This window comes from Cydia amplana, chromosome Z, assembly GCF_948474715.1.
Source record: "Cydia amplana chromosome Z, ilCydAmpl1.1, whole genome shotgun sequence".
NCBI classification, from domain to species: Eukaryota; Metazoa; Arthropoda; class Insecta; order Lepidoptera; family Tortricidae; genus Cydia; species Cydia amplana.
This window is the reverse complement of record NC_086096.1, coordinates 8,783,787-8,802,423: the sequence shown is the minus strand read 5'-3', so window position 1 is coordinate 8,802,423 and position 18,637 is coordinate 8,783,787. Positions and strand designations below refer to the sequence as shown.

The 18,637-nt window shown below is 35.9% G+C and overlaps 1 protein-coding gene and 1 long non-coding RNA gene across 2 annotated transcripts in view; one reads left to right on the top strand and one right to left on the bottom strand.

Moving 5' to 3' along the window:
- The window catches only part of LOC134661454 (carboxyl-terminal PDZ ligand of neuronal nitric oxide synthase protein), a 212,510-nt gene that overhangs the window by 42,390 nt on the left and 151,483 nt on the right, over positions 1-18,637 (bottom strand). Inside the window, exon 5 of the mRNA XM_063517552.1 lies at positions 6,689-6,883. Within this exon, the coding sequence (XP_063373622.1) occupies positions 6,689-6,883 (195 nt within the window). The remainder of the gene's footprint in view (positions 1-6,688; positions 6,884-18,637) is intronic.
- On the top strand, positions 16,487-17,330 carry LOC134661695 (uncharacterized). Its single transcript, XR_010097986.1, has 2 exons — positions 16,487-16,732; positions 17,235-17,330. It is a non-coding gene; the product is annotated as an uncharacterized LOC134661695 (long non-coding RNA).

Here is an 18,637-nt window from a genome sequence, read left to right as displayed (position 1 = left end):
GTTCTAATTATCGAGTATTCAATGAATGAACATTACATAAAATACATGAAAACGACATTTTCGAATGGAACCTTAATTAAAAAAATAATAATTTACTTGATAAGTAAGCAAAATACTGTTTCTTTAAGTACCTAATCTCCTTCTTTCAAAGTCGGTTAAAATGTGGCTTTTGTGACCTGGGCTACAAAGACAAATAAATTGACACCTCATTTATCAAAATCAGTTCAGTTGTTTCATGTAAACAATACATAATTACATACGTAGATAGCATGCAATACATGGCATACGTTCCTGCCGTAGTCGAGGTAAATATTAATATGAAATAGACTCTTATTGTTATGGCCTAACGCTACATTATTAGAGAAATGTAAAGTTACATGCCAGTAAGTAGGTACATGCCTAATAAAAAATGCCTTATCGAGGTAAATGCCATATCAGTTCACTTATGCGATACATAATTATATATTTAAGCCTCGATTAGCCTTATACATACATACATACATACATACATACATACATCACTGGCTCAGTGACCCAAAGAGGATCTTGGCCTCTGACACAAAAGAGCGTCACTCTGCCCTATTCTGCGCCACTTCGCGCCAGTTGGGTATTCCGAGGGCTTAGCCTCATATAGAAGCAAAATGTAACTACGAGCGTAGCGAGTAATTCGAAAAGTGAAATCTTGAGTGTGCAAGGGTTTCAAGGCTGAGCTGAGAAGACTGGCAGAATTTTCCCTCTGATCCTCCGAAATACAGGTCACCCCTCTGGTCATTCGAAGCCTCCATAAGGCATCTTGCTAACTCATCGAGGCGACGCCCGCTAGGCCTGCTAACATCTACGGCCTGAGGGTTTCAACGTTAGATGCCAAGCCACGCCAGGCCATAATAGTAAAGGTCTAATTATTGAATTTTAATTTTTTGTCCGACTACGGCAGAATTTGCTATCTATGCGTGCATGTGTAGGTACCGTTTGCATGAAACTACTGAACTGATTTTGATAAATTAGGTGTCAATTTATTTGTCTTTATAGCCCAGGTCACAAAAGCTACATTTTAACCGACTTTGAAAGGAGGAGATTAGGTACTTAAAGAAACAGTATTTTGTTTACTTATCAAGTAAATTATTATTTTTTTAGTTAAGGTTCCATTCGAAAATATCGTTTTCATGTATTTTATGTAATGTTCATTCGTTTAATACTCGATAATTAGAACTATTCTTTGCATAATATGACCGCATTAAGGTAGAATTGTTGGCGCGCTTTAGTTTTTTTCCACAACTTCCACAGTTTTTATGGGAACTGTAAAATTTAAATTGTGGTGTATAGTTGAATAATTGGTATTTTAAATATTATACGCAACATTTTATTGACGATTTTAGTTTAGCTATAAAATTGATATACATCTACTTTTTCCATAAAAAGTGGTATTTCTTTGTTTCTAGCTCTTAAACCGTACATTTTTTTTACAAACAATGTTTAAATAAATCATACTAAATTTAATAACCTTTCATTACATGTAACACACATGTATGTGTGACTCATAGTATAGCTATAATTTACATTTTACGAAATTCGGCAGTGATTATTTGTATGACGTCATTATTCCTGACTGGGGGACAATAGAGATGGTCTCCCGACAGTTTTAGAACCCAGGTCATATTGCTAATAACATACTAGAAGCTTACGCGGATTATCCTGAAAATGACCAATTTGGATTTTTTTAACTTTAATGCATTTGTATGGGCGAATATCTACATTTTGATGCATAATTTCCACATATTTGGTCCAATTTTGACTTTATTGATATCAGCGTATGGCGTCAGACGTCGTCTTTAATTTTGTAGTACATTGCTTTAACATCCGACTTTTGGTTTGGTTGTAAAACCCAAATAATTGAATATTTTTTTTCATTATTTTGATTCTTTTGTAAATGGCTCTTAAACGGCTGTATATTTTGGTACACACTGTATAAATGAAATATAGCATATTTAACTGGCTTCCATTTAATACCCCACACGATTATGTGCCATGCATAGTTTGGGTGCAATATGCAATATTCGCAACGAAGCGGGAGTCATTTTGATGACGTCATTCCGCTGAAGTAGATGGCCGGCGCCGCTGTCAATACCATGCCCAACAACATACTAAAAGTTGGTAGCGGTTTTCGGATCTGAACTATCTCTTCGACCGTTTCCCATAAGGCATAGTACTAGTGGAACGTATGGAGCCCAATACATTCCACGACTCTTCTCTTTCCGAACAGACTCTATTGACTAACATTGCTATTTCATCGTTTCCTACATTTTGATCGACAATACTTGTTAGGTGTTCACTTCCAAGCATTGCTAATAATTTATCATAATATAGGTCCTAAAATTGGCATGATAAAATTTGATGTTTTTTTAAATTCAATTTCAGTACAGTTGTTGAAATAATTCACTGACCTCTCGAACAACTTGTATGGTGAATCGGTGCAATTTATACTTCGGTAACGGTATTTACCTTATACTCTATTTGAATACCTGATAATGAATTTCTGAAGTCATACTTGCATAGATTTACCGTAAACTAACGTTAATGCTTATTATAAGCTAACGGCCACTTATTTTGAAGCTAAAGACTCGTAAGTACTAATGTAAATCTTTAATTCCTTTGTGTCGTTCACATTTAGTATTTTATACACTCTAAAAGGTCTCTAAGTCTTCACGAAGAAGCAATTCCATGCGGCTAACCTTTCCCGTGGCTCGGCTAATATTGACTTTTCTCTCTTACACTTTTACACTTGAGAAATAAATTACCTTGCATTTGATTCCATTTAGCCACTCGAACCTTTTTTTGCGAATTCTTACGTGTTCTTAGCTACTTAATTATAAAATCCGATCGCGTATTATTGAATCTCGTTTCTTATTTGTGAATTTTGTTTTTCCAAGTTTAATGGAAACGTCGTGGATACAAAAGTTTACGAGATCTGCAAAATATATTATTAACGTGAATGAAGGAGCATGAAGTCATCGTAAGTAAAAACACAGAAGGCTCTGATGTTTATTGAAGTCGCCTATATTTATACGCCTACGTAATTACCCACTTCAACAAACGACTACCATACATTGAACTGGGGAAATATTTAAAAACACGTTTAATATCTACATATATATAAAAGTAAGTACATAGTTCCGCTTTTATTATAATTTACAGCAATCAGTCTAGAATTGAAACATGAAGTATAAATTTGATGTATGTACAAAATGCTAGTAATTAATCCCCTTACTAATAAAATACTCGTATCCATCCGTGTAAAGGCCGGGTATCACCGGATTCTCGAAGCCGGACAAGGCCTGAGGAAAGCCCCAATCAATACCGTAAGAAATAATTACACTTCCGGAGTAGACTCCCACAGATTAACTCGCGCTGCATAGATCATATAAAAAGACACTAGACTTAACGACGCCCTAGGTGAATTTTATGTTTAGTTATGATGCATTTTGTGGCGCGCAAAGATTGTGAGCTTGGAAACCACTGAATGACCGTATGTGCTCATATTGCGGTATAGTATTTTAGGAGTGCGAGAAAACAGGGCGCCGACGAGTTATCTCGTAAGAATTATCACAGAAGAAGATATACTGTAGACACGTATGTGAGATAATACAGGGTGCTTCCTGTATCAGGAGCAATAAATTAAACTGTAGGCTGTACTCCTCAAACTGACCAACATTTGTTCAGCAACTTTTGAAAATAACTTATGTTTTGATTTTTATTAGACTTTAAAGTTTATTCTAAGACGCAATGTATTGCAAATTTTGTTATGTTTAAAGCGTGACAAGCAACGTCAAACACACTGATGTCAGCGTACATTGAAGGCATTATTTATTTTGTATGAAAAAAAGGAAGTCTAAAGGATTCATAATTTTTAAAAGTTGCTGAACAAATGTTGGTCAGTTTGAGGGGTACAGCCTTTAGTTTAATCTATTGCTCCTGTTACAGGAAGCACTCTGTATATTGGATCTATAGAACGCCTGCAAAATGAGCGGAGACATCGAAGCGGCATGTGCATTCTATGGAACATCCGGAATGTAAACCAGACAAAAAGGGTCGGTGAATAGCCGTCGTGCCGCAGTGAGAGAAAAAAAGCTGTGCAAATCGGAATGATAGCGGATGGCCAGGAATTTACGCGAATTGTGCATCCGGAATTCCGGATGTATTAATAAGATATATTTTCTAGCAAATAAGTGATGGATGACCAGTTTGACCAGCCCCACCTATTTGATGGATGATATAGAGTACATATGTACCTATGATAGAGTTCACTATACACGAAACTGCATATACTGTTTTTGTAGGTACGGATAGACATGAAAAGTTAAGAGATATTTTGCCAAAGACAACCGCCAGGTCCTATTAAGGCTAGTTTCAGTTGTGATATAAAGCTCCCGGACCTATTTTTATGTGTATATCTCAGCGTATAGTAAAGTCGTAAACTTTTTCGACCATTTTCAGAAAATATGTCCTGTGGTCTGATTACCGCTGCTCAATATAAAATATATGAAAAGATTAGTGGTAACTAGACGTGGCGGCAGACTTGTTCTCTGAGGATGGCCGTTTTATGGGAGGAGGAAAAAGGAAAAAAAGTGAAAGAATACCGTTGTAACTAGGGATTGCAGAACCGGTACTGTTTAAAAGAACCGGGATTTTCGGTACCGGGCAAAAATGGAACCGGGATTTCCCGGTATTTTCGGTACTTTCGGGACTGCCTTCAAAAATCAGTTTTCACATCAATTTTCAATAAAAAAAAGCCTAAAATGACCACGAATCTTTCTTAAAACAATAAAAAAGTAGCACAGTGAAGGTACACACTTCTTTTGTACCATAATATGTGTCTTTAAGTCACTCAATCATTAATATAATTTGTTTTTTTTTTCCTAAACTACATGATATTTTTACTATCTTTGTTGATTGGCGAAAACTGAATTGTGGCTCAGTAATATCATCATTTTTTTTTAAATATGTAAGACGTTTTGTGAAAAAGGATAAACAAAATTGATAATTTTCGGATGCGTTCAAAATGGGCTGTGGACCTTCGAACATTAACAGAACTATCAATACGACAAATCAAGAAATTATTTAGCCAGAATTATTAATTCATTTGAAATATCATTATCATATGTGAGTTTCTTATACCGTGTTTGAATTTGAATTAAAATTAGTATTTTATTAATTACAAAATTGTCTCTATTTTTGCTTCTAGTTAGTATACAAATATGAAATAACTAATTGTTCGTATAAAATTATTTATCGCACAAACAAAGCCCTTATAGTCCTTTATGCCCTTAAAGTATCAAATTACGCAATTTTATATTGTCGGCATTGTCAAACCCATTGACTTTTTTTTTAAATTTATTTTAATGTAGTGGTCAGCCGTAAAAGTATTACCATCGGCCTTAGATTGATAAAATATATTTATTTTCTTTATAAAACATGATATTTCATGCAAAGTAACAGAAAGCAGTCAAATATTGTACCGAAAATTTTAGTCCCGAAAATCCCGGGAGTACCGGGATTTTAATTTTGAAATCCCGGTTCTTTGCTTGGCTCTAAATCCCGGGAATTCCCGGTACTTTCGGTACCGGTATTTCCCGGGAGCAAACCCTAGTTGTAACCCTATTCTCGCTCAACAAAATTATCGTTATAAAAACAATAATTTATTAAAGACTAACGTATAACGCTAGTCTGTGCGTATGGTGGTGCGTATATAATTATATTAATAGTATGCGTGTTTAGACGCGATTTTAGTACAAGTCTTGATGGTTTCATAATTGATGCCAAGCGTACGACGTATACCGAGAAGCCGGGCCATAGGCCTTGATACGAAATTACGAACCGTACGCAGCGTAGGGTCACGTTCTGTAGAAGTATAATTCCATCCAATGTGACACTGTAAAATACGTACGGCGTCAACGGTAGACTAAATAAAAGCAGCGCAGAGCCGAAAAAACACACAAGAGGCTCCTTGCGCCACACGAGAAATACCGAATAACCCAAAAGGCCGGACGTGACGGCGTAACCCGATACAATCCCGGGATCCACCCGCGTCCATTCACATCGACATTGTTTTCGCAGCGAAACACGTCTGAGTAATGTCTTCGAGCGATGGGTTACTTTACCCTTTTACTGCGTCCATTCAGTTCGTAAGTGCGCGGGGGTTTGTTGAAAAAGTGGTGATTCCCACATATTGTTTGTGATACGACAGCTGCGGTTTATCGCCGGCCCGCATTTTACGAGGCGCTGCGATCTTCATAAACAGCACACGCGAAAGGGCTGCCGTTACGTGGCCCCTACTCTAAAATGCATTAAGCCATTGCGTTGTTTGTATTTTATATTTTAGACGTGATAAATGATTGTATAAAAAAACTAAGTACCGCAATATTAACTTTGAGTGAAAGTTATCTAGTAGGACATTAAATACGACAACATTTTAACAAAACATCGATCAGTTACTGTACCTAATTAGTTTTAAGTGGGTACATTTAATAAAGTAGGCACAGCGAGAACAACAGCCAATGAGATTTAAAAAGATACTAATAGAACGTCAATTTGATGAATTTACTGAATACTGAGCCCTATGGAAGTCTGTATTTCAATCGATAGTATTTATTTACACCAAGGCATGCCGCCTACAAAGATAGAATCTGCTGACCTTTCTGTTGCTTTTGAAGACATTGCACTTGAAGAGGTTGGTGGCTCCGTCCCTCGCGATGTAAGAGAAGATCTTGAGATCGGAGCTGTCGTGTGACACGTAGAAGATGCGGTAGATGGGGTGGTGCATGATGTCGATGCTCTCGATGCTCGCGTCACTGCTCTTGCTGCCGCGGCTGAACAGTTTCGAACCTTTCTGCACAACAAAATGGAAACAAAAAAGAATTAATTAGTACAGAAACGGATTTACATAAAATAGTCTATGCGACTCAGCTTGGGCATGGGTATTCAATTGGATTTTTGACTTTATTATTGTCCTATCTAGTACACAAGGTTTTTTTGAGGAATTAAACATTGATAAATCAATGATCAACGACGTCGTCTTTCAACGTCGAAACTTAAGATATTTTTATGCACTTTGGCCGCTCCGATATACCTGATGGCGACTGTACCAGAAACTCAGTTCCGTATCTGAGAGGCATAACACTGTAAGTCCATTTTTGTGACTTTCGGTATTTTACTGTAAATATTTTATTGTAACATAATTTCTGAAAATGCTACTAGGTGTTTAATAAATTCATTAAGGTATGCCCAAGAGTTCTGGGTTCTGAGTGCACATAGACTTTAATGCTGGGCATATTATAATGTAAGGCATTTTACTGTATATCCACTCGACATTGTCCGACTACAACTAAAATTTCCATATTATAATTAGTGCCAAGCACATAAATATAATTCATATACCTAATTAATTTTATTCACGTTAATCTCTGATACCGCAGATAATACTGTATAATAATATGTACTCGTAAATTACATCCGTTTTTAGGGTTCCGTACCCAAAGGGTAAAAACGGGACCCTATTACTAAGACTCCGCTGTCCGTCCGTCCGTCCGTCCGTCTGTCACCTGGCTGTATCTCACGAACCGTGATAGCTAGACAGTTGAAATTTTCACAGATGATGTATTTCTGTTGCCGCTATAACAACAAATACTAAAAACCGGCCAAGTGCGAGTCGGACTCGCGCACGGAGGGTTCCGCACCATCAACAAAAAACAAGAAAAAAAACGGTCACCCATCCAAGTACTGACACTACTGACCCCGCCCGACGTTGCTTAACTTCGGTCAAAAATCACGTTTGTTGTATGGGAGCCCCACCTAAATCTTTATTTTATTCTGTTTTTAGTATTTGTTGTTATAGCGGCAACAGAAATACATCATCTGTGAAAATTTCGACTGTCTAGCTATTACGGTTCGTGAGATACAGCCTGGTGACAGACGGACGGACGGACGGACGGACGGACGGACGGACGGACGGACGGACGGACGGACGGACGGACGGACGGACGGACGGACGGACGGACGGACAACGGAGTCTTAGTAATAGGGTCCCGTTTTTACCCTTTGGGTACGGAACCCTAAAAACAGAATAAAATAAAGATTTAAGTGGGGCTCCCATACAACAAACGTGATTTTTGACCGAAGTTAAGCAACGTCGGGCGGGGTCAGTACTTGGATGGGTGACCATTTTTTTGCTTGTTTTGCTCTATTTTTTGTTGATGATGCGGAACCCTCCGTGCGCGAGTCCGACTCGCACTTGGCCGGTTTTTACCTTTAGTTTTTACAAAATCACAATAAAAAGTAACGCTAAGCAACAAACTGCTGCATAAAGTGAATGAAATGTCACCGAGAGGTTTCTGCAACTGAGCTTTCTGCCACCACAGACAGTTTCGTCAGTTTATTAAGTGGTTCGTTTAGAATTCTTGCTTGTAAAAATACAGATTTTTACTTTATTTTCGTAAAAAGGCAAAAGTCAAGCGCTTTGTCCGTATTAGTGCCACCTCATACGAGCGTCTTTTGAGCGTCGGCGTCTAGTCAGCGCTATGGAAAATGACGTCGCTGCGCCGACGTTTCGTTGCGTCGAGCAGCAGCCAGAGTCGACTAGACGCCGACGCTCGGGAGACGCTAGGGTGGGGTGGCCCTAATATGACGAGAAATCGTTTGTTTGTCTGGAGTACTATTTGGACGAGTAATATAAAGTTGTACCTTGTTTGTTATGTTCGTTTTATTTCTCACCTGCGAACCCTGACCCTATTTTGTTTGTGATTTTACTATTGTTGCTATTAGATAATAAATGAAGTACCTAAATACATAGCAAAGCTCCTACAAAAGCCAAACTTTATGTTGCTCTATTTCCTCTCTAACAGGCCTGCCTGACACGTACGACGAAAAACATAAAAACATGACTACTAGGTACAAATATAGCTCTAATAGGTACTGTGAATTATCAGTAGATCGTTTCCCAGTTATTGGACATCTAGGTGATCCTTCAAACATATTAAACGCTGCTGTGAACTTCAATAATTTGTAAAAACATTATGTACACAGAACATAACATTGTGGGCGCTAATTTACAGTGTTTATTAATTACTGAAAATAGTTACTCATTGCATTTTGTAGTTTATGCATAAATGTGCTTTGTTTTTACTTTTCAAAATAAATTTAAACTAACGCTTTAATTAAAATTACGAGGGAATAACTCTAGTATACATGAGAACGAGTCATATTTTATTTAATAATCGTTTTATTTGGCACAGTAACAATTAAAAAAATGAAAAAAAAACAATCGAAGATCAATAGTCAATATATACCTATCAAATTGTGTCAAGATATTTTCAATCATGTTTATATTCCAGAGAGGAAAATGAGGACTGCGTTTGTACGGAAAGGCGGTTTCGGGACTTTTGAGGCGGTCGTCCACTTTCGTCTTAAGCCTTTGTTATTAAAGATCGAATCTCAGATTACATCCTGTATAAACGTTAGCCGTTACACCGTTTAGTCTCGTCTCATCTTTAGTGAACAAAGTTGAGGAATTATTCATAGGACTTAATCAACAAAGGACAAAGGAACGAACTAAATTAGAGCAAAAATAACTAGATGGCGACACTTTACATCAGAGGTGCTTGTTATGGCCGAAGTCAAGCGGGTTTTCCCGCCCGGCTTGGTGGTGCAAACCTGTGGAAAATCACGTATACATTGTTCAAAACCACCGAAACAAGATTGCAGAATACTAATCTTGGATAAATTAATATAGAAATACTGAAAGTACCAATCGGTGCTATAAGGTAATTCCATAAATTTCAGGGGAGACGTAAGAGGAGAGTAAAGAAAGATGATAAGGTCTGGTGACTGACACCTTCATTCTTCAGTCTTTATATAATAAAGCAAAAACAGCAGTGTTAGTAAAATCATAAAGCAAAAGCATTTTTATTTGTATTTATAATGAAAACATTTTACATGTTCAAAACAAATTTTAAAACGTTAACTTAGTAGTATGAATGAAATTTTGCAAACATGAAAAGCAAATCGTGGTTTCCCGTCCATTGAGCGGACGTAGGCATGGTCACGGTTGTGGTCACGGTCATATAGTCATGTCCCCTTTTTGTCACTTTGTTCAGTTAAATTATATTGAAACGGATTTGAACGTGATCTAAGAATACGAGAGGATATTCTATGTAAAACACGAGACCATTTTAACAAAATTAATTAACAGTCCATTGTTAGACCAATTCCGTAATGGACAAAGTGTACATTTTGTGGGTTACATTAAAATTGATCGCCCGCAGACCTGTGTTATTTAAGTAAAGTGGTGATTATTTAGTTATAGATTAATTTATTTTTAATTGTATCCTAGTTACACTAGAAACACTATATTATTATTACTTAAACCCTAGTATTTTTCAATGTTGGTAATCGCAATTCAAATTTGACTAATCGATTTCAATGATACCCAGTAACATTGTATCATCGGATATGATTTAATGTTATTGAACTAATAAATGCAGTATTCATGAGCAAGGCCGTCCTTGGCACACACACGGACGAATGGATGTAAAGTACACAGAAGTGTCGATGTAACAGACAAGTCGTTCGATTCTTTCGATTTTAGTATAATTAAATTACAATTTTGTGCGGTGTGAATTATGTACCTACTCATATTAAATTTAAATATAATAGGAATTAGAGATTGGTTGTATCTGGCTCAATGTAGACAAATAGTGCGTCGTTGGTTGGTGATGCAGACTTGGCGACGCAAGAAATAGCTCGCAATTAGTCGCGGCCTCGCTCAGGACGTAATTACAGGCCATCTCCAGGGGCTCCTGATAAGATAACTACGGGATGATTAAAGCTCCGGTCCTGGAACCGGTAAAGCTACCGGACGCTTAAGCACTCTCAATATTAGATATGTATAATTTTACCGATGGGTACCAATTTACCAATAGAACAAGTCAAGCAGTACAAATATCTAGGGAGCGTAATAACCAATGACTCTAGATGCACTGAGGACATCAGACAAAGAATCGCTATAACTAAAAGAGCCTTCAATAACAAAAAAGATCTACTTAAGGCACGCATCTCAAAAAAAGCCAAAAAACGATTAATAAAGGTGTTTATCTGGAGCATTGCGTTGTATGCGAGTGAGACTTGGACACTGAGACAAAAAGATAGAAAACGGTTGGAAGCTTTCGAAATGTGGTGTTGGCGGAGGATGGAAAGGATCAGCTGGACTGAGAGGAAGACGAATGAAGAAGTCCTGAGTATGATAGGAGAAAAGCGATGCTTATTAAATACAATAAGAAATAGGAGAGCCATGATGGTAGGACACCTGATACGGCATGACAGGTTTTTCCTGAACATCTTGGAAGGCAGGATTGAAAAGACAAGATAAGAAGGGAAACCTAGAATTTATCATAGCCAAATAAAAAAATATACGTCGTACGAGGAAATTAAAAGACTGGCACAAGAAAGGAATGATTGGCGATTATTCCACCGACAAGAGCAAAGCTCTTAAGTTATGATGATGATGATGATGATGATAATTTTACCGGCAAAACTCAATTTCAGGCTCAACTAGTTTCCCTGGGGCAAACCGGTTTTTTTCCAGGTGCGTTATTAAACTGTCCAGACCAGCCCGGTTTAGCCTTAACAAGCCGAGCTCAAACAACATTTTTTTATAAGACGCAATGTATTGCGAATTTTGTTATATTCAATACGTGACGAGCAACTATAAATTTCCATTGTTGATGTCCTACATTGAAAAGAATATTTAATTTGTATGAAAAAGAGAAAATTATACTTTTTTTTACAAATTTTTGAACACATTTTTCATTGTTTGAGGAGTAGGTACAATCTATGTTTTAATTACTTATTTGCTCGTGTTACATGAGACACCCGTTATAATTTATAGTTAAATGTAGCTTGTATAGATCGTCAAACATATCGCATCTCATCTATTTTACGTGCAGCTCCTACGCGGCGCGGCGTCACACAAAATGAAAACCCCTATTGTGCTACATTTTCCAAATATTGTGTCGAAAATACCTTACCCGTCCTTTTATTAATGCAACTACCATCTACATCTTTTAGGAAACATGTTTAGCATACAAATCTTTCTTCTCCACGTTAACAAAATACAAAGAAAAGTCTGGCGAAGAAACTGCCACGTGTTGCTTATGCGTAAGCAAAATCAGCAAGTGCGTAGGTATTAAGTAAATTCCTAATTTCTGCACAGAGTAGTTGTATAGGGTATACCTACAACCTAAACACATTTTATCCCTTAGTGTAAGGCCTGAGTAGAAGCTCGAAGCGGAGAGTTCGGCGGGGAGTGCAGCGTGGCGTCGGGGTCAGGAGTAATTTGAGCAGCGTGCACTAAGGCCGCTCCTATACGTTTGCATTTGTTTAACGTGCACGCCGCACACCCCGCCCCGCTGCACGCCCAACTCGAGCGTCCACTCAGGCCTTACACTTACTTTTCTCCATATTAAAGATACAGGTTTGAGTTATTGTTTTGTAAACTACTAGGACAGTGTGAGCTTTATGGCGATGGCTTGTTTTCGTATGAAGTAATTAGGTGCCAGTCTGTCGTTATCAAAAATGGTAAACAATTAAGGGAGCATGCAAATAATTTTGCTAGCAGTACATTTTAAACCAAACTGCAGCAACAAAAACTTGTTCAACAAAAAGAAGTAGGTATTATGTAGGTAGCCGATTAATTAACAAACGATCTGTAAAATCATTACTCGGTCAGCCAGATTTCACAAACAAAAATTATATCAGAATCAGTTAGGTACATACATATTAGGTACTTCGATAAGCGAGGCGGGGCATGAGTGTCGGGGGAAAACTCGGCTTGCTGCTATTAATGAAGAAGAATATTTATAAGATGGGGTAAGACGTAAGGTTAGAATTTAGAAAGTTATTACTGAAACGAAATTATACGTCGCTCAACGGAACTTAGGTATTACGCCTGACTTTAATTGCTGATGGATTGGTTGTGAAATTGTGAAAGAATAATTCACTGTAAGTAGTGTAAGAATTTTTTTCATTTTAAATACCCTAAATTCAAATATTTGTCTTAGATACTTGGCAGTACACTCTGCTAAGTATATCTACACTTGTTATGTATCTACAGTTAGGAAATAATCAATTAACTTATAATGAATATACATGTATTGGATCTTAAATTAATATACTTAGGCAATATCCAGAGTATTTCAATGTTACTGTTACGTACTCTTTGGAGTATTATCATTCTTATTTTAAGTTATCTCCCCTCAAAGCCTTAAGCATAGCGCTGTTGAATTCTGTTGATCGATTCAGATTTGCAACAAGTTTATGAACGGCGATAATGTGTTTATACAGTGTGTAAATCCAATACGGGCGAATATTTAAACGGTGGTTAGCATAGGACCTAAAAAGTATATTCAGATACATTTTACTTAGAAATGCAATGAAAATTTTAACCATACAAAATAATTCGGCCCGCAATGTAATACACCACACGTTACGGGATACGAGCTTTTTAAAGTAACTGTCAACGCTTGTTAGCAGTTACAATAAAAAGCTCGTATCTCGTAATGTCATGTCATCTTCTGTTTCTTAATGTTTGCAGTACATTGCTGCTTGGTACATGTGAATTTTTTTTATTACGGAGTCATATTAAGTGTAACTTTAAAAAACTTCTTAATTAATGATTAGACGGGTAAATTCTTATACCTGGTTTAATTTATTGCGCGTATTGGACTTACACACTGTATAGTGGTAGGATCCAAAATTTACTACAATATCGATATCAACAGATATCGACAGATATCGATATCGATTCAATATCGATATCGACAGTTCAAATTCGAATATCGATATCGTCAGGTGACAAGCAAAACTCACTAATTACCACCACAAAGTCATAGCATACCTATAGTGAAACATATCTGTACTCAAATAAGGTTGATTTTAGTTTTTTTTTTGTAAATAGTGAGGTTTACTGGTCACCCTATATGCCTTATTAAAGGCCTGGGATAAAAATAATACTTAAACTAAGTTAATTTATAACATCGCCTTCGGCCTTCTGGCTTCATGCCTACCAAACTGTGTACCCTTATTTTCCCGTCAATTTTTTTTGCCGAATTTTGTTTTAAAGAAGATTATTCATAGAATAATCGAATCCCACATTTTTGTTACAATAAATTTTGTTTGTTCGATTATTCATTTTACAGAAACATACTATGTAATTTTATTAAAATACAGAATATTTATTGAAAGATTTTTAAATAAAATAAAAACTAACTGTAGAATTCAACACATACACTTCACGCATTCGTGCGCACACACACACACACACACACACACACACACACACACACATACACACACACACACACATATATATATATACACACAAGTGGCTCATAGATATCTAGCTTAGATATCTCTTTTCTGTTTAAGTTACATGTTACGCTAATTTAAATGTAATTTTAATCTTAAGTTCTAATTCTATTTTTGTTTCTTTCAACCGTTGCTCTGTTATTGTACTTAGTAAACCAGTAAGGAAGAGCGGTGTTTCTTGACACAGGTATCTTGTATGCTTAAAAAGAGACACCAACCTGCATATTGTTAAGCTACTATATTACTGAATAAATCATTTTTATTTATTTTATTTATTTTTTATAATTATTATTCATTGAGTATTATTTGTACGACACTACAGTTCACAGAATATTGATTTCAACTATTATTACTTCTCTAAATTACCTTTCACCTAGTATTCATTTAAATAAAACGCACTTCAAATACACATAAACGCACTTAGACTTAAAAGTCTAACTAACCAAAATCCGAATCGGAGCACCCCACTATCCACGTGGTCTTGTCTGTCCTACCCCTAGAGTGTATGTAAAAAGCCGGAGGATGGATACGCAAGGGCGAAGGGGCTGCTTTGCCCGTAGCGCCGGAGCAGACGCGGACCACGACACGATAAAGAATATAACTCCAAGTATAAGAACTCCGCAACGTTTACATTCATTTGCGTCAACATTTCATATGATTTTACCCGCAATGTTTTTGTTAACGTTGCAATGACTTTCGGCCTAACAAAGATATGTATGAAGAATACTTCAATACTATTATTCTATGAAATTAATGTTCGACTAAATTACTGTTATGTATTTTAAATTTTGGTGAACCATATTTATAAGAAGCAACTTTTATACATATCGATGATTCTGTGAAATGAAATTACATGGATAAATTATCCTTAAAACGAAACAATTTTTTAATTTTTTCTGTGAAATGTATCTAAACCGAACTAAAATTGTTTGAATTAAATATTCCGTGTAATGATTATTTTGCTATATGATATTACTTGAAAATTTTTCTGTGAAACAAAATTCTACAGAAAAATTGGCGACAAAACAAAGGTAAACCCTACCAAACACCAGTGATAGCCGAGCCGTTAACCAACTTATGGAATCTTTTGACTGATACAAGTATTCTGAGTTGACGTTGCAATTTTTAATTTGTGCATATATCCAGAAGGCCTGTGAAACATCTCATTGCGGCCACTGCCGGCGGCGAGTTTCCCAATGCGCTGACCTGAATTTTCATTTTGTATGCTTCAACGCCCGCATTCAGGCACCGTATTCACCTAGCGGTGTGTTTAGTCGCTCGTTGGCGAAGGCTATACTTTATTATTTACTTTATTTTGCCTAAGTTAATCTTATTTTGGGAAATTATGTCAGAGAAGAGTTTGTATGAAACACAGATTAACTAGGTATTCTACGATTATGGGAGGGTTCATAGGACCAGAGTTATGAATTGCGCTGAAGGAATATCAATATATGTATTTATTTTATATGTAAGAATCAATCTATAAAAATGCAGTTTACTTAACCGTCAGATTGTAGGCTTAAGGTTACTCTTTGCACTATCTTTGGGTCTATCTCTATTGCAATCTAAACAAGGATATTTTTTGAGCCTGATGGAATCCATAATATGCGCGTAAGTATTAATTTGCAACTATGCGATTGAAACTATAGCTTTGCTGCTTTTGTTAGATACCTTTATCTCCACAATATCCTAGTTCGAAGCAACCGGATGGATTTAGTTTAACAAAATTTTCGATCACGTACACAGGAGTTGACGGCTCGCCATTAGATACCCAGTGATTAATGACGACAGGAAAAAATCTAGGCGCTCACTCACTCCGCCCGTGAACAAATCACATCTCGGTTGCCGCCAGAATCCCAACTTGCGCCCTATACGACAAAACCGATTTATCGAGCTTGTACGCAAATGACTATTTGTTTTACGCATTTGACATAAAGTTGAATTTACGTCTTAAACGGGGACACTTTAGCTATTCTCCTATTTGCTTCTCCTACTCTTTGGCATATCGGCATCATAAAGGAGATCGTCGATTTTCTTAGGCGTTTGGGCCCACTCGCAAATTGAACGTATACATGTAATATATATAGGAGATTAATCGTTATAATTGCTAGATTATGATGATAAAAACATAATCACGAAATATAACGGGAATTTTGAGAAATACTGCAATAAAAACTTGAACATGACAAGAAAAACTTTTATATATAAAAGCGTATACTACTCACACTATTCTGTAAAAGTGTTATGGCTTTTTAAAAGAAAATAGACAAATTCTGACATGTTAATGAAACTGAAATCGTATCCTCATTCAATAAAAATAGTAGTTTATGCAACAGTGATATAATAAGGGTTCTTAAAATTCAAGGGTCGAAGTTACAAAACGAGACGTAGTCGAGTTTTGTAAAAAAAGACCCGAGAATTTTAAGAACCAATTATGAGCTGTTGCATACATTACTTTTTCTATGACAGCTGCAGCAAAAAAAAAAAAAAAAAAAGAGTTATTATTAAAAAAAAAAGAGATTATTAAAAAAAAGAGTTATTATTAAAAAAAAGAGTTGTTATTTAAAAAAAATTGAGTTATTATTTAAAAAAAAAAGAGTTATTATTTAAAAAAAAAAAGAGTTATTATTGTAAATGAAAACATACCTCTTTCAATCAAGATGATCGGAACTTGTATCTTTAAAAAAAATAAAGCAGTTGTATTATACTCATAAGATGACTGCTAGCAGTCATCTTATGAGCCTATAGACAAAGCATTCAAATGACATTGCTTTAGATATCACTGTCAGTCATTTAATTGACACATTTGAGTGCTGGAGTAGAAAAAGTTATATTTTGATCTTGTTCGGAAGTTCATTGTTACTTTTACAAAGAGTGAACAGATTGACATATGACCATTTTAAATCTTCTTTCAATGATTGATAAAAATGGTTGCGTTTCGTTAAATAAAAGTAGCATGATATCGTCGTATTCTGAACTCGTTTAAATCTCCAAACGATGTAACTAAATATAAAGTCAAATGAGTATATTTCTTAACTACTTATTTTAGGCATTTTTATAGTCGATTTGGAATTTAAAAGTAGGTATATATTAAATAAATAATGAATGACACTATTGATATTTTGAATAGTATCGAAACGCACTTATGTCAGCTGACTTATGGGCTATGGCTACCCACCTTATAGTTTAATGCAATGAGAATATATAACTCCTTAGTGAAAAAACCTCACGGTTTGTGTGAAGTTGAGCGTTATGTCAATGCTAATAAAGATGTTGACGACGGCAAGGCTTTTGGTAATATTATAGGTACATTGATTTACGGATATGAATAATACAATGTCTTTTAATTATGTATCTCTAATTCCCGTTTAATTTTTACTCAATATTATATCTTTTTCAGTAATAAAATGCGTATATAATTACTGTAATAGTCTGTACTATATACGTGATGGTTTTTCTCTGGGCCCAAAATCGACGATCTCCTTTGACTTTTAGAATATTTGATGGTCACTTTCTTTTGTAGTTATTTCAACGGGTTACTAAAAGACTCGGATCTCTAACAAGTTGAAAAAAACTCGAGTTCAGACTAAATTGTAAGAGTCTGAAAAACTGAGCCGTCTTGAAGCAGGGGACTGTAAGGACTCGAGTCTTAACCAACACTAAGGCGGATTGAAGTAACCGCGGCGTGAAAATGTAAACAAAGGAGGTCGTCTAAGTTTTCAATCTAACTTGGTGAATACGGCGCGAAAGACACTCGCTGGAGTCTATTTATGTAGAAATTATATGAATACTGTCATAGAGAAGATCAGAACAACTTGGTGGGAGAAAGAACAAGTAAAACAAATGGTAGACGTTGTAGACTGTACTTGCCATTTTAATATTTATAATAAATATTACATAATAAATAATATATGTGTATTTGGTCGTTTATTACCTTTTAAGGGTTAACTTAGGGGTTACTTAGTGTTTGATAATAACCAAGCAGGCAGGTCAAAACAACTTAGTGCGAAAACGAGTACCTATATAAACAGTACACAGTCAAAAGTCACTCTCGATTAGTAAAATTATAATTTAAAACCATAATGAGTTTAACAAACTTTAATCTAATGGCATTATAGCATCTAACTGCCCATCATACAAGGAAAATTGGCGATCGAATTTGAATCAATAGTGTTAGAAACTATAGGGTTTTTGTTTACTTTAAAATCGAACGGATCAAAACAAA